General features: G+C 42.6%; 1 protein-coding gene across 1 annotated transcript in view; it reads right to left on the reverse strand.

Annotated features, from left to right (window-relative positions):
- Nucleotides 1–1,174: 1,174 nt before the first annotated feature.
- The window catches only part of LOC119161408 (FAD-dependent oxidoreductase domain-containing protein 1), a 71,858-nt gene continuing 57,880 nt past the window's right edge, over nucleotides 1,175–15,152 (reverse strand). The window contains exons 8-9 of the mRNA XM_037413863.2: nucleotides 6,852–6,956; nucleotides 1,175–2,273 (exon numbers count right to left, since the gene is read on the reverse strand). Of these exons, the coding sequence (XP_037269760.2) occupies nucleotides 2,019–2,273; nucleotides 6,852–6,956 (360 nt within the window). The 3' untranslated portion in view covers nucleotides 1,175–2,018. The remainder of the gene's footprint in view (nucleotides 2,274–6,851; nucleotides 6,957–15,152) is intronic.

Here is a 15,152-nt window from a genome sequence, read left to right on the forward strand (position 1 = left end):
AGGCCACGTGCTGCGCTATAATATTTGGCTAGCATGTTATCGGGAGCCTCTCCAACCGATCGGCAGCGTTTTCTGACCATGGTCAAAAAGGGTTGGGGCCTCTTTAAAGGTGCCCTGCAACACATTGCCATGTAACCATGGAATGCCTTCATCAAGGAATGATGCCTCTCAAATCGACCGCCGCAAAAATCTTTCAGAATAGGTAAATTTTCGAGCTATAAAAATCGCTGAAATATCCTGATCTTACTTTATCAGCCAACATCATAGACGCCATGTGCCAGTAGAATAATAGCATATAGAGTTTTACATGCGAAAAACATGATACGATTGTAGCTCTGAAAATTTTGACCACCTGAGAAACTTCAGTGTGTACCTAAACTTAAGTACATTCTAAGTACATGATCATTAGCATGTCGCCTCTATCGAAATGTGACTGCCCTGGCCGCGATCGAATCCACAACTTTTGGGTAAGCAGCTAAGCACTGTAGCCACTGTACCACCGCAGGAACTTGTGTTGGTATATAATGCATATGCATGAATGCTGCGAGCATGTGTCTCGATTTGTGGGGTTTAATGTCCCAAAACCCCCATATGATTATGAGAGACGCCTTAGTGCAGGGCTCCGAACATTTCGGCCCCCTGAAGTTCTTTAATGTGCACCCAAATCTGAGCACAAGGGACTACAGCATTTTCGCCTCCATCGGAAATGCAGCCGCTGCAGCTGGAATTCGATCCCGGGACCTGCGGGCCAGCAGCAGCGGATTTATGGTATGTACCTTAGCCACTAGACCACCGCTGCGGGGCTGTGAGCATGTCTCGCTCAAAAAAATTTTTCATTGCATTTTTCAACCATGGTAAAGTGATGGCTATGGCACTGCTTTATTTTGACATAAGACACACTATATCGATATCACGTTGATATTAGCTGTAACGATTGGAGCAAACCTGCCTGCCAAGATTATAGCATAAAGTTTTAAGCTGTACTCTGTCAACATGCAAGCAAATACAGATTTCAATTTGTGTGTGGATAAGATGGGCTCATTTTGGCTGCACAAAGTTGGTCTCTGGGTGAGCAATGGTCTAGAAACTGGCATTCAAGAATTTTTGCATTTAGCAGTACATTTTCTTCTGATAAATTTGCGTCCACGTGAATGAACTGGCAATCTTCAGTGTGTTTCCATTTCAAAAGCCCATTTATTCAATCTAAAACACAGTAGTAGTACTATTTCACAAACCTGCTGGTGCCAATATGATGTGCTAGGCCAGTAGCTGCCACCCACCGTATGCAAACATTGATGGCATAAATGAAAAGCTTTGCGCTTCATTTGTCAAAGTTTAAAGCATTTTTTAAAAACTCTGTACGATGTACAACGGCGGCCACGTCTGTGTAGAGCGCTCGGGCAGCCGGTTCTTGCTCTGCGGGCGGAAACCTTGAGGCAGTTTCAGGCTCTGAAGTGGTGTATCGGGAGCATGCACAGCCTAGTTGTCACGCTGACCACGTCAGAGCCTGATACTGCCCCAAGGTTTCGCCCCGCAGAGCGAAAACCAGCTGTTCGCGTGCTTTACACAGACGTGGCCGCGGCTGTACCTGACATTTGGCCTTACCCCTTGGTGCAGCCCAGAAATAGAAAAGGAGTGGGGTGAAATTTAGCACTACCGTTGCAGGAAAGTCCTCTGTCTTGTAAAATAGGTGCAGAGTACTTCAGTCCCATAGCCTAACACATTACATGCCAGTTTTGAGATTTCTTGGAGCACTTTGTATGCAAACTACTGGCATATGCCAGGATGGTTGTCTTTATTGTTTAGCTTCTACTTTCTAAAAGTTTGTGCAACTTTTTCACAGTGTTTACAAGTGTCTTCATCAGTACAGAAATAAAACATGTGCTGTGCGACTGTTCTAAGAAAGTAGGCAAATATTTCATTTGGAATTTGAAATGGGGCAGAGACAGCACTTTTGCTGTGCTAGTTACATAATGTATTACATTACACTGTCGCCTATGAAGAGCCTAGCACATTTACTATACAATATTAGCCTCTTTGATTGGCTCTTGATGTATGAATCTCTCTAAGCCAAAACGTTTTAAATCAATGCTGACAAATTTTCCATCAATTATAAGCTCCATCATAGCCCTACCAACCCCAGGTGCCATCTGGATGCCGTGGCCACTGAATCCAGTTGCGAAGAAAACATTGTTATAGCAAGGGTGTCGTCCTACACAACCATTTTGGTCTAATGTGTTGTAGTCGTAGAATCCAGCCCAAGCACTTTTCACCTGAAACAAAAATAAAAACAAGCAAAGAGTTTTTCTTGATAGACATGTCATACATTGTAAAATGTGCTAAACCATATGCAGTAAAATAAGTATGTACAATTTATTGCCGCAATATGCATGATATATAATGCCTTTTTTAAGGATGATGTAGTTCACAATGAGCATATGTACAGCACATCTTATTCATGCACACAAGAACATTTGGTGCTAATTTTGCATGGGAATGAGGAAAGACCTACACTACCTTCAACAACATATCTCAACATTACAAGGACATTTGTAAAGTAAACCACAAAAAAAATTGGTTTGGCATTTTTTATAGCATTATGCCACTGTCATGTGTAACATGTTGCATTGTTTACTGGCAATTAATTAGAATCTACTCATTACTGACTAGTCTCAGTTTTGGTTTGGGAGAGCTTTGAGAATGACAAGTCGCCAGGTGCTGCCAACGCCATCTAGCACGTGAAACATGGCAAACTCGGCCATATTAACACACAGAAATCTAGCGAACTTCCGTAGCACTTCCGTCATAGACCAATGGTGTCTATGATGTCATTACTAGCTATGATAACTAAGAGTTTGGCCACAGTGGTGATGTCACAGAAATTACGGGTCACTTTCAGGTCACCTCAGATGATGTCAATGTCATTAGGTGTAGCATATAGTGCTAGACTGGCATCTATTCTTGGCATCAATTGCTTACCAGCATCAGCCACAGCTCTGTACCAATCACATGCATAGCAATTCACTGATCACATGCATAGCAATTCACTGTAATTCACTAATCCGAGTTTCAGAGCAGATTTGCCTATTAATTCAATGACTCTGTAATGGCAAATTTGCTCGACCTGGACTAATTTTTCACCAACTGAGAAGCCTTGCGTGAAATCTGTGTAGATTTGCTTGTAGCTTTGCAATACAAATCAGTTGATGACATTTGTTCCGTTTTATGCTTTATTTTCTTTTGTTGAACTTCTTCAACTTCCACAGCATTACCTGCCCAGTGTGAAACACGGCAGCAGTACACTGCAATCAGATGCTGTAAGCGACAATACTGCACTTTCACCTCCACAAGCACCACTGTCTAGTTTTCTGCTGCAAGCATTTAGAGGATGTCTAGAAGGAATAATAATACCTAGAAGTTTCCATTTCAAACCCAAGATATGATGAGAGACGCCTTTGTAGAGGGCTCTGAAAATTTTGACCACCTGGTGTTTTTTAACGTGCACCTAAATCTAAGCACAAGGCCTTAAGCATTTTCGCCTCCACAGACGATGCAACCGTCGCAGCCGATATTTGATATGCAACCTTCGGTTTGCGGAAAGACGGTGAGGCTGAGGGAAGCAGAATTAGTCGCATAAGAAGCAGCTGACAGAGGTAATGGTGGAAGGAGGCTCATGGGAAGCAACTCCATTAATTATGAGTAGCAGGAGCAGAACATTGAGAACTGGTAGAACACATGTTGAAAAAGAAGGTGTGCTAAGGTGAGAAGTTCCAACAGCGATGGAAATAACAAGAATTATGTCTCATTCGGTGACAATGGGGCCAATCGTTGGGCATTCTCCATTCTGAAGAATTACAAAAGGTTTGAGGACATCTCACACAAAAACCAGATGGCATAATAAGCTTTGTGCTTAAAAGTACCAAGAATAATTCATAAACAGCTATCCACTATGTTCGTAGCTGGTAGTGCCATACAGTCATGAGAAAGAGGAATGCCACAAGGAGGATGAGCAGATGACCACGGTGGTATCGTCACACTTTCAAATGGCTATAACAAGGGGGGTACAACTCAACAAGTCTAGAGAGGCGCTGCCTAGATGATTGAAGTACGGCAGCCAAACACCTCTGTGACAAAAAGAGAGTCCTGCTCACTTAAATACACAGTCCCACTCATTTGATACCCATGACTCGTGCTTAGCTAGCTCCATTATCATTGTAGAACTCCATGAACAGTTGGTCTACAAATTTACATTTATTTACCTGTTATTAGATATACAAATATAGTTCTCTTTCAATGCGGAGCATGATGTTAATTAATGAAAGCAGCATGGTGTCGCGCATTTATCAAAGTGTGCCATACATAATGCTTCCAAGCCTTCCTACTTGCTTGCTATCCCCCTCTTGCCACCACCCTGGTTTACTTTAAGTGGCCACATAAATTCGACCTTAATAGTCTTTCACTCATTATTTTCAAAGATGTCTGGTCACTTCACACCAATGCAACTCTGGGATGTGATAATGCTCACGAATGTGTTTGTTTTCCTACACTCTCATATTATATGGCGTCAGTGAGGTGGTATTCCAAAGCCAGTGAACAAGTGATGGCTACCCCCTCCTGATTTATACAAGCTTACTGGCCGCTGCTTTCTACTGCCACTGGCACACTTCCAGGGAAGAAAAATCAGCGACTTAGGGCAGCCCTCAGTCTTCATGCTGGTAACCCAGCGCGACATGCTGCGCTGAGTGGGTCGAATGCAAATGGCAAATAATGGCTGCTGAATTCAGTGGCAGTGCAGCTGCCACTAGGTATTTGACAAATCGGAAGACATGGCTCAATGATGTGGCGCAGCCATGAAAGCATTTGCTGGCTCTATGCTACTCCGCACTGACCAGACCAGCATGCCTTGTGTTATCTCCCAGCTTGTACATGCAAATTTGGTGCATAAAGAGGTGATGCTTGACTGGTCTAGTTTTTCGTTCTTGCATTTTCTACCTATGTTAAATTATTTCTGGATTTGCTCAACATTTCAATTATCGGACACGTGACACAACTGTCTCTTGTACAGGGAATTACTGTTACTTTTAGATGGTTGACAAAAAAAAGCCATAGGTTCCCTTTAAACTCAGTAAAGGTGTTCCAGGGCTTTCATAAAAATTTGTAGCATTTTACACATGAGATTTCCAACTTTTATAAAAGAAAAAAAAAACAAATAAATCAGAAAGAGAGAGAGAGCAAAGGAAACAAAAAAAGGGGGGTCCTTTAATGGGGTGGAGGAAACACAGAATAGGCTAAGGAGGATTAAATTAATGTAGAACAATAGACACTTTGCCAAATCTTCAGCATGCAGGGCTCTTTAATGTAACATTGCTTTCCTTGAGTCAAACAAGCGTCATGTACTAACAAAAACAGCACACTGAGGCTAACCAACTAGCCTCATTGCTGGCGTAAAAATCCCCATGATTAGAATGGCACTTAGCTTATTACTCTGAATGTGCTCCCTTGAAAAAGAACTGCAACACTTCGTCCATAAACCGCTCTTCATTACATCTGAATCCAACAGGCTACTGGCACTATAGGCACACACTTTACAAGGACACTAAAGAGGAATATGATTTTTTTGTTGTTGGTAAATCATCTTTTTACAATTACAAAATCACCATGCTCGCTGCAAGAAGACACTTGGAAAGGGGGATAACGCGTGAAAAGAAAATGCGGACGATAACACCTTGAAATTCCTGCACCCCATGCCGTGACGTCATAAATTCCTATGAAGCTCCTAATGGGTAAGAATGAAGCACAATGTCTGATGATGGGGTCAGAGGCTTAACCCACCAAGTTTCACAGAATTTCGTCGAGCCAATATCATCAAAATACATACACTTTGAAATTAGTGATGTCATGCACACAGATTTCAGCGTGGAATTTATAATTGGTACGTTGACCTCGATTTTCTCCTCTAATAATGAACTTATGATGGTAATATTAAGGACATTAAAGTTCTCAGAGAACACAGTATCAATCTAAACTAATTTATTATTTTACTTTATTGTCCCTTTAAAACTAACGATGTAATATACCACAAAAAATATTGGCAGACCTACGCGGAACGCACAGCACAGTTACAGAGAAAGCGGGAGCAGTGGCCTTTCTAGGGCCCTTTTTAAACCTTCTTGGGGCAACTATACTACAAGCACACTTGCATGGTACCCACTAAGCCATAAATTATAATTTTTGTGTAGTGGGAAAGCGTCTACTATGCCACTGTTGTTTATCTTCAGAAAAGCATAGTACCCGCAACACACTTGTAAGGAATTATGTGCATTTTATTGATAATATGGCCGACGACAACAGAAAATTATGCCTGTGGATTTTGTAATGGGCTGAAGTGTTAACGACCTACTCATTGTGCAATTCGTCGCATTGTGTGATACCTTGTTGTTACTTTTACTGTTCTAAAACATTTTGTTACATTGTTAACATGATTACTTACCCAACATGAAGGCTGCTTAGGGTCAGTTTGCAATGAAGTTTCGAGCACCAGCGTAGCTCAGTGATAGAGTACTGGGCTGTCACGCAAAGGGCTAGGGTTCTATTCCCGTACTGTCCTCGACATTTATTTTATTTAGTTTTTTTTTTCTTGTTTCATGCGACTGCAATTACGGACACCGGCGACGGAGGTTACTGCACTAGAATAGGCTCTTGTTGTAATTTTAAGTTCATAACAGCTTTTGCTGTAAAATGTCAAATATTCACTGGCCCACTATATAAAAAACCAGTTGGGCCAGTTAGCATCGGATGGCAACCCTAGCTACACGTAATGGCACTCGCACATATTACAAATGAGACTTCACCTTCAGAGACTTGAAAGCTGGAATTCTGTGAGCAAGTGATGGCCAAACTGCCTTGTCGAAAAATGAATAATCTACATCCAGGTCCCCTACATCTGGTTCTTCATCCTGGAATGAAAAAAAAAAAAACTGTGAGCAGAAAAGCTAGTTACAACAATATGTAATGCCTTTTTTTTTTCACCTGCAATAAATACACCTCTGACAATTTCAGTCACAGTTCAACCATGAATCAAGTACATCATAAATGTACACCAGTGACCCATGCTATAGTTGCTACCACAAATGCAAGTAAACCTCTACACATATTGTGATGAGTAGAGACCGGATTATAGGCAAATGCCTATTTTGTTTAATGTGTTCCTATCCTGCCACTTTTATATACTATGAGCATGAAGAAAAAGGTAAGAAGAGCTTTTATAGAGTTTTGATACTGCCTGTAGATGCCTCAATTCTTTTGTGCTTAAATTCCCATATGCCTATTTTCAAAACTTGCCTATATGAGCACCATATAACCTCAAATTTTGCTTTCGAGTACAGTTGGAGATGGGTATTCATATTACCGGGCAAAATTGATCATTCAGGACTCTATCGAGAGGCAACCTATACACCATCTCACAAGTTCCTTTCAGTACTGTCAAAACTACGAGGCGAAGGCTCATTAGCCTCTACACATGTAGTCATCCGCGTTGCGTTGTCTGCTCGGCATTTCCCCGGCCTGTGCTCGCATGCATGGTGAACAGGAGGTGCTTCTGTGCAGCGGCAAGACAATGAAGAACAAATGCGAAACTGTAGAGTTTCATCAGAAAAATTTAGAGTGGAGCTAAAAAAGAATGTCCACATGGTTGTTGTTTTGTTTGTAATTTACTTTTTAAACAGTGCTTCACTAGGTCACGTGAAAAACTTTAATTATAGACAGAGGAAGTTGTTGCGTGCCCATTTAAAAGCGTTGTGCCACTATAGCGTCGAACCGCTACAACTGCACTAAGGAACGATTCACCAAAAACACACCAAGTGCTGTGAATGCTGTCATTGGCACGATGCTAGAACAGCGAGAATAACAACGCAAGCAAAATGTAGGCAGATTAGTCTCGCATCTCACTTGATACAAAGTTAAAAAAATAATGCACATATTTCGTTAGTATGTTTTAATATTTCTGTCCATACTTCTATTCAGGTAAGAGATTGTACAAATTAAACACGTCTCCTCGAATAACTCTCGCTGTGTCACGTACTACTTTGATTTACGCAGAACTATTCCTTTTTGTATAGCCTACATCACCTCCACCATGTTGGGGCGCGCGCCTGTGAAATGAAATCCAAGCGGCGTTCAGTCCGAAATATCACTTCTTTCCTGGCCACGTAGCATTGCGAATCTTGGCAGATGAGATTGTGAGCACCTAGTGCATGCATTCCTCCTGCCTGCTCAAAATTTTGAAACCTACTAAAGGGCCCTTGAAGGTGTCAACAGACAGTAGAAAAATTGACCCTGATTGGTTAGATTAAGTTATTACGAGGCAAAAAGACCCTTCTGACCTTTGGCACTCTGACCATTTGCTTCTATGTTGCATTTCTCAGTCATGCCGAAAAGAAAGAGACCGAGGAGAATGTTTATTCAATGGTGGACACTTAAGTCGCCATGCTGGACTAGAAAACGGGAGATCTGGATTAGAAAAAATTGCATGGCTATACTAAATCATATCACCTTAGTATACCATGATAAACTAAAACATTTCTGTTTGTGTGCCTGCCGTAGCCACAGATCCCACACTATTTCTTCGAAAACATGAATTTTGTCAACGTTTATTGTGCCTATATTTATGATTTTGGGTGCCTAAAACAGTGTTATGTCCACCTATTTTCGGCTCCTAAAACACGATTTTTTAGTGCCTACAATTCCGGCCCCTAGTGATGAGAGTACAGCAAGAAATGTATAACTCTAATAATCAGCCTCATTAAATACTCTATCAAGGATCATACAGCCTTCAACATAGCAGTGTTGATGATTTCATGACCATTTCACCCTAGAGAACAATTAGCATAAAATGCTTCATTTTTGTGTACCTTTAAGTGATTATGTCAGGAAAAACATTGGCTGACCATTAATTAGGTGGGCATTTTTATGTCATGAACTGGTGTTTCTATACGTGGTGCTGTGTCGCCAGCTCGGGCATGCTACTAAAGGCTACCTAGCAGTGAACATGAAAAGGCATGTGAGTGGCAACCTGTGCACTAACGGGGTTTGTGCTGGTTTTGGAGATAAAATCACAAGAATAACCAAGGATTTTCAAGACCCTGTCAAAACTTTAAAATTTCAAGGGTGCGAAGCAGCATCAAATGTAGCACTTCTTTATTATACAGGCTGTTTCAAAAAATGTGCCTGAAAATCCTCAAACGTAAGAGAAATGAGCTATTTGCTTGCTGCCTTCATTATTACTTTTTCTGAGAGGCAGACACCGTAAAATGACTATACCAAATTATTACAGCATTAATTAGAGATAACATTTATTACAGAATATACGTGGTCGGTTCAAATGGAAGAATGAAAATCCCTCATGTCAAGAGCCCATTGCGACCTGGTCACTTATGCCCAACACGAGAAAGGCTGTAAGCGTCTCTACCATCTTTGTTCCTAGACGTCATCAAGGGGCGTATGACAACGTTACGCATGAACCAGTTCTTACCGCTCTCGAAGATGTAGGAGTAGGTGGTCAGACGTATCGCTGCATATGTAGTTATCTTTCGATGCGATCCTTCTTTGTGAGCACCAAAGACGGTCAAACCTCTTCACATTACAGCCACCGTGGCGTCCCCCAGGGTGGCGTACTCAGTCCTGTGCTGTTCAACCTTACGCTGCTAATTGCTCTCACTGAGAATCTCCCAAGCACAGTCAGGCTATCAATGTACGCAGATGATATCTGTGTTTGGGCATCGGCTGTAACACGCCTGCAGTTGTGAGCGAGAATTCAAAAAGCTGCCACTGAAACATTACGTTACCTCCGAAATCGAGGCATGGAAATTTCTTTTGAGAAATGGGCCCTCGTAACTTTTACATGCAAGCCTATGAATAAGTACACCATAAGCATCAACGGTCAAACTGTACTATACGTTTGATCGCACAAGTTTTTGGGCATCATAATTGACAGGAATCTATCATGGAGCCATCACGTCTCCTACATGAAAAAATGATTAATAGACATCTGTAATCTACTGAAGTTCTTTGCAGGGAAGACTTGGGGAATGTCACCCAGTGCAATGCTACAGCTGAATAGAGTACTTTTTCTCGGTTTCCTGTGGTACAGCTTACCGGCCAATGCAAGCAAAATAAGCCTACGAACGTTACAGAGTGTTCAAGCCCAGGCACTCCGGATTTGCCTAGGCTTGCCTCGTAGTGCGTCGACAATGGCTTCTATAGCACTCGTCGGTGACCACCTCATCGCGACACATACTGACGTTGAGACACTCAGGACACATACAGTCCAATGTCGATAATTCGAACTCGAAGGGGCCCGAAAATTTGTTCGAAATTAAAGAAGTTCAAACTAATGAAAGCTAAATAAATGGAGGGCTCTCTATGCAGTGGCACATGTGCATTGAGCTAACACACAAGGGGGAAGTTTCAGAAGACTTACATTTATTCACAAATCACATGACATCTGTTATTAATGGAAGTAATCGGTGATGCGTGTCTGCATACGTTTGCCTTGCAGCGAGTCAATCAATTATGCACGCAGCTTGCAAAGCATTTCTACTTCGGCTTCAGCATTCTCCTGGCAAGAAAAGTTGCACGCGGAAATGTCCAGCGCCGACACTTTCTAAAGACGACGACAACAACGACTGCATAGCGGAGCTTCTCCGCTACGTAGCCGCAGCATGGTCAGCACGTGACAAGAAAGGAGGAGAGTCTCCATGCGGAGAGAAGCAGATCGGCATTTGAAAGAAAACTAACACTCCACGGCAGCTTTTTTTGTTTTTCTTTTGCTCTTTTTGCGCGCGTCGTTGAAAGGAGAAGGGTTACGTGGCAGGGACGGGAAAGGGAGAAGCGTGGCACCAGCGCGTGAGAGATCCCCCCCCCTGAAGGCGCAAAGCCGTGCTCCCAAAAGGGCCAAGGGCTGCTGAAATAGTGCCTTTTTCCTTTTTTTCAACCACACATTCATTCAACCGAGTGACAGCTTTCTTTTTTTTCTCTCTCTCTCTCTTCATGCACGGCATTGAAAGGAGAAGTGTCTTTACGTGGCAGGGACGGAAAAAGGGAGAAGCATGACACGTGTGCATCGCAGATCGGCATTTGAGAGAGAGCAAACATTCCACAGCAGCCTTTTCTTTCCTTTTCATTTCCTTCGTGCGCAGCTTTGAGATGTTGCAGGTGCCGCCGCGGGATTGGGCGGGGCGCTGAGAGCATTTTTAGAGCGCGGTACGTTCGAATTAACCGTCGCAAGTGCTTGCACGTTCGAATTACTGGGCGTTTTCGCCCATTGGAATATAAATAGCTTTGATGGGATCTCATCATGAGTTCGAATTAACCGTGTTCGAATTAATGAGATTCGACTGTATAAGGCATATTGCTTGGACACCCTGCCATCACCTAGCCTCTTTACCGGTACACAGACCAGGTTCGTCCTTTTGCCAAATGGTAACCATGTATAGAAATTCTTTGCCAACATGCTTCACAACCGCTGCCAGGCCTTCGACTCCTCCTTGATGCCTGACTCAGGCTAAGATCAGGCTAACAATACCTGGCATCCAGAAAAAAGCAAATATGTCGTCACCTACTTTTAAGCAGCTTGCTTTGCTCTTGTTATACAAGACGTACCAAGGCTGTATACACGTATACACCGACACCTCCATTTTTTACAGAACAGTTTAACGGCACCTTTTGTTGTACCCATAAAAGTCACAATAAGAAAATTCAAGACCTGTCATCTTACGACATCAACGGGAGTGAAGCTCACAGCTCTCTGTGCCACACTGCAATTCATTAGTGATCAACAGCCACAAAAACGAACAATTTTCACTGACTCTAGGGCAGCACTGCAATCCCTTCTATCACCTTTACGCCGCGGCCCGTACGAACAACTAGTGTTTGAGATTGCAGAAGAGAATCACCATTTAATTGAGAAAGGACGTGAAATAGCCTTTCAATGGCTTCCAAGTCATTGTGGAATAATGGGCAATGAATGGGCCAATCGAGCTGCCCGTTCTGCCCATACTGAAAGCAATCAGATATCAATTCCGCTCTCCAAAACTGAAGCTGCATGGAAACTCGTATGCTTGCTCACAATTGACCACGTCACAATGGAACGAGTCACATTTCACCCACGCATGATTATGTACCTTAAACCCAACTCTCAGTCTTCCAATCCCTCCAGAACTTCACCGACGAGATGCTACTATGCTGTGCAAGTTATGGTTGGGTGTCGCATTTACCAACGTGTATGCGTTGTGCATAGGAACTGCCGGCACTGCTGCATGTGACAATTGTGGCAGTGACGAAACAACTTCGCATATTCTGTGCGAATGGCCACATTACTGCTCGCAGAAAAGTCCTTCTGCAATGCACTAGATGAACTGGACAACCAGACTCTTTCGGAAAAAAGAATTCTGCACTACCGACAGGACTTAATGCCGCAGAAGAAGGCTGTAAAGGCGCTCCTGCGCTTCTTGAGTTCAACCGGCCTTTCCAAACGACTGTGATCGCAACGCCCTGTATGTGTGTGCATGTGTATTTTTCTTCCTAATTTATTTTATATTCAAAAAGCAGGCTCGAGTAATTAACATAGAGTGCTGATATTCAAGCAAACTCTATGGCAATAAACAAACCGAAGCGTCGATGAACCAACACCGAAGCGTCGATGAGTGCAAATAGCCGTCGACCAGAGTGATGACGCTCATTTCTAAAACGATTATAGTGGTGTTGGTTTTCCTGCATTCAGTGACCCATGTACACTATGTGAACGTTACCAGAATAAACTCAGTTTGAAAGCTCTGCCGGAGGGGCAGGCGGCTTGGCGGTCACGAGATCTTGCTCCAGCGACGTGGGGTGTGCGTGTTGTCATCGGCGGCGGCGACGTGCAAGCGGCTACCGCGAATGGTGCACTGTATTCCCACGCCGCTTTTGGGACTGTTTTTGGCACTGCATAGTTTCTTGTATGAAAATGCGTTTGTCATGTATGAGGCATACCGAGGGGGAGCAGATTTATCTACCTTGAGGTACGCGTACCAGCTTAGCACCAGGCTCCAACAGGGGCGACCGCAATGACGACTTTGCTTCACGCAACTTGTTCGTTCATTTCTTTGTTTATTCATTCATTTTTTTTTCTGTGTAAACACGGTTACACAGTAGCGTGGGCCAACATAAAAGCTGCTATAATCAGCTTGAAAACCTCATATATGTAGCCTCTGATCTCTTTCGCCCAGCGGTGATGGGCTAGTAGACGAACTATTGTAAGCAAATTTCCTCTGCAGCCTTGCACGTTACCCGAGAGAATTCATATTGTAGTGCAAATGAAAATTATATTTCCATTATTACTAATATTATTATTACATGCGGTAGCAATTGATGGATATGGCAGAGGTGATGCTGTTGAGTATTATGTATATTGTGTAACAACGATTACACAACAGTTACAAACACAACAATTGAAAAAGTTGGAGAACGCATGAGTTTCGCCTTTAAGAGTAGACCGCAACAGCGTAACCGGTCCCTGTGTGAATCACCTTCTCAATTACTAGCCCAGCTTATGTCTCGGTGTATGCCTCAACCGTGCCAGGAGGGAACGAATGACTGTGCGTGCAACAGTGGCCATTTCAAACTATCGCAGAATGTCTACTGCAAGTACAGTTGCAAAGTGCCCACTGCACCATAATTGTTCCTTTTGTGAATCAGCAAAGGGGCCCTTACGCGTGCGTAAAGCAACACTCGAACATAAGTTTGAGTGCCCTGTAATGAATGGGCCTTTCTAACACCCACTCGTGCATTTCATATGTTTAGATACCTGAGGGATTCTACACTTCCACCACTTAATATTGCGTGGACTGAAGAAATTCATTTACTACATGAACAAAAAAAGTGTAAACATAAGGCCTCGCTTTTTTTGGCTCGACACAATATTTCTGAGAACTTCTACTACATGAAATTCATATTTTTTTTTTCAAACAAGTTTCGACCATTGGCATGGCTCTGTGGTATAACATGTTATTGCCACGCAGAGAGCCTGGGATCGATTCTCACTGGTACTGAAGTTTTTTTTTTTTTTTTATTGACAGGTTTCTCAATTTTTTTTTTGTCACGGACAAGATGATGTCTTCTCGCTCACAACCAGAGACGCTGACCATGACACCAACACCGCAATTTCTGTGAAACGAGTTCGTTAAAGCTATCACATTCAAATATTATTCAACGCATATAAATTATAAATATAAGTATAAGTGAAGAGATGGTCGTTTATCCTACAACTTAATTTGAAAGCATAATAAAAGCACACACCGAAAGATAGTTCTAACCTCCAACAAAAATAACCCGGGAGAGTTACCAGGGAATCGAAAAAATTTAAGACCGTGTTACTGTAGTAGAACTTTTAAATCAGGCGTATAGTAAAGTGAATCAATTGCATCTCGTCATTTAGTCATGATTAGTGTGTAAACCAAGTACAGTCGAACCTCGCTACAATGAACGCCGCTTCAACGAAATTCCTGCTATAACGAAAAAGAACCGTCAGTAGTCTATAGAAGTCAATGCATAAATATTGTTGCCACAATGAACACCTTTCCTTCTGCCGTCCCACTTCAACGAAATTTCACGATGCGATTCCAGGCTCAGATATTTATTGCTATACAGTAAACCTAATATTTAAGATTTTGATGCATTTTCAAAACCTGAAAATATGTCAACGAAGTCTAAAACACGCGTTGGCACTACCGAAAACCACCAATGTTTAGCAAAGCATGGGCGCCGCTATCGCTATCGAGCAATAGCGGTGCCCATGCTTGCTGAACACTGGTGGTTTCTGGTGGTGCCAACGCGTGTTTTAGACTTTGTCGAGGTATTCTAAGGCTCTGAAAATGCATCAAAATGTTAAACATTGTGTTTACTGTATAGCCGCAGACGATCCGAAGCTGAAGCTCAGTTGCTTAGTTCATGGTTTCCTTCGCGCAGTTGCTGGGTGCATCTGCGGAACTATCAGTTTGTTCGTGCTTGGCCAGTGTTGTAACTTATCAGAGCGGCTGTTCGTCCACATTACCAACAAAATCAGCTAGCCGCGAGTGATAGATGATAAGAATGGCATAAAAGAAGGCAAAAGTCACCGC

The sequence above is a fragment of the Rhipicephalus microplus genome, chromosome X, assembly GCF_043290135.1.
Source record: "Rhipicephalus microplus isolate Deutch F79 chromosome X, USDA_Rmic, whole genome shotgun sequence".
NCBI lineage: Eukaryota > Metazoa > Arthropoda > Arachnida > Ixodida > Ixodidae > Rhipicephalus > Rhipicephalus microplus.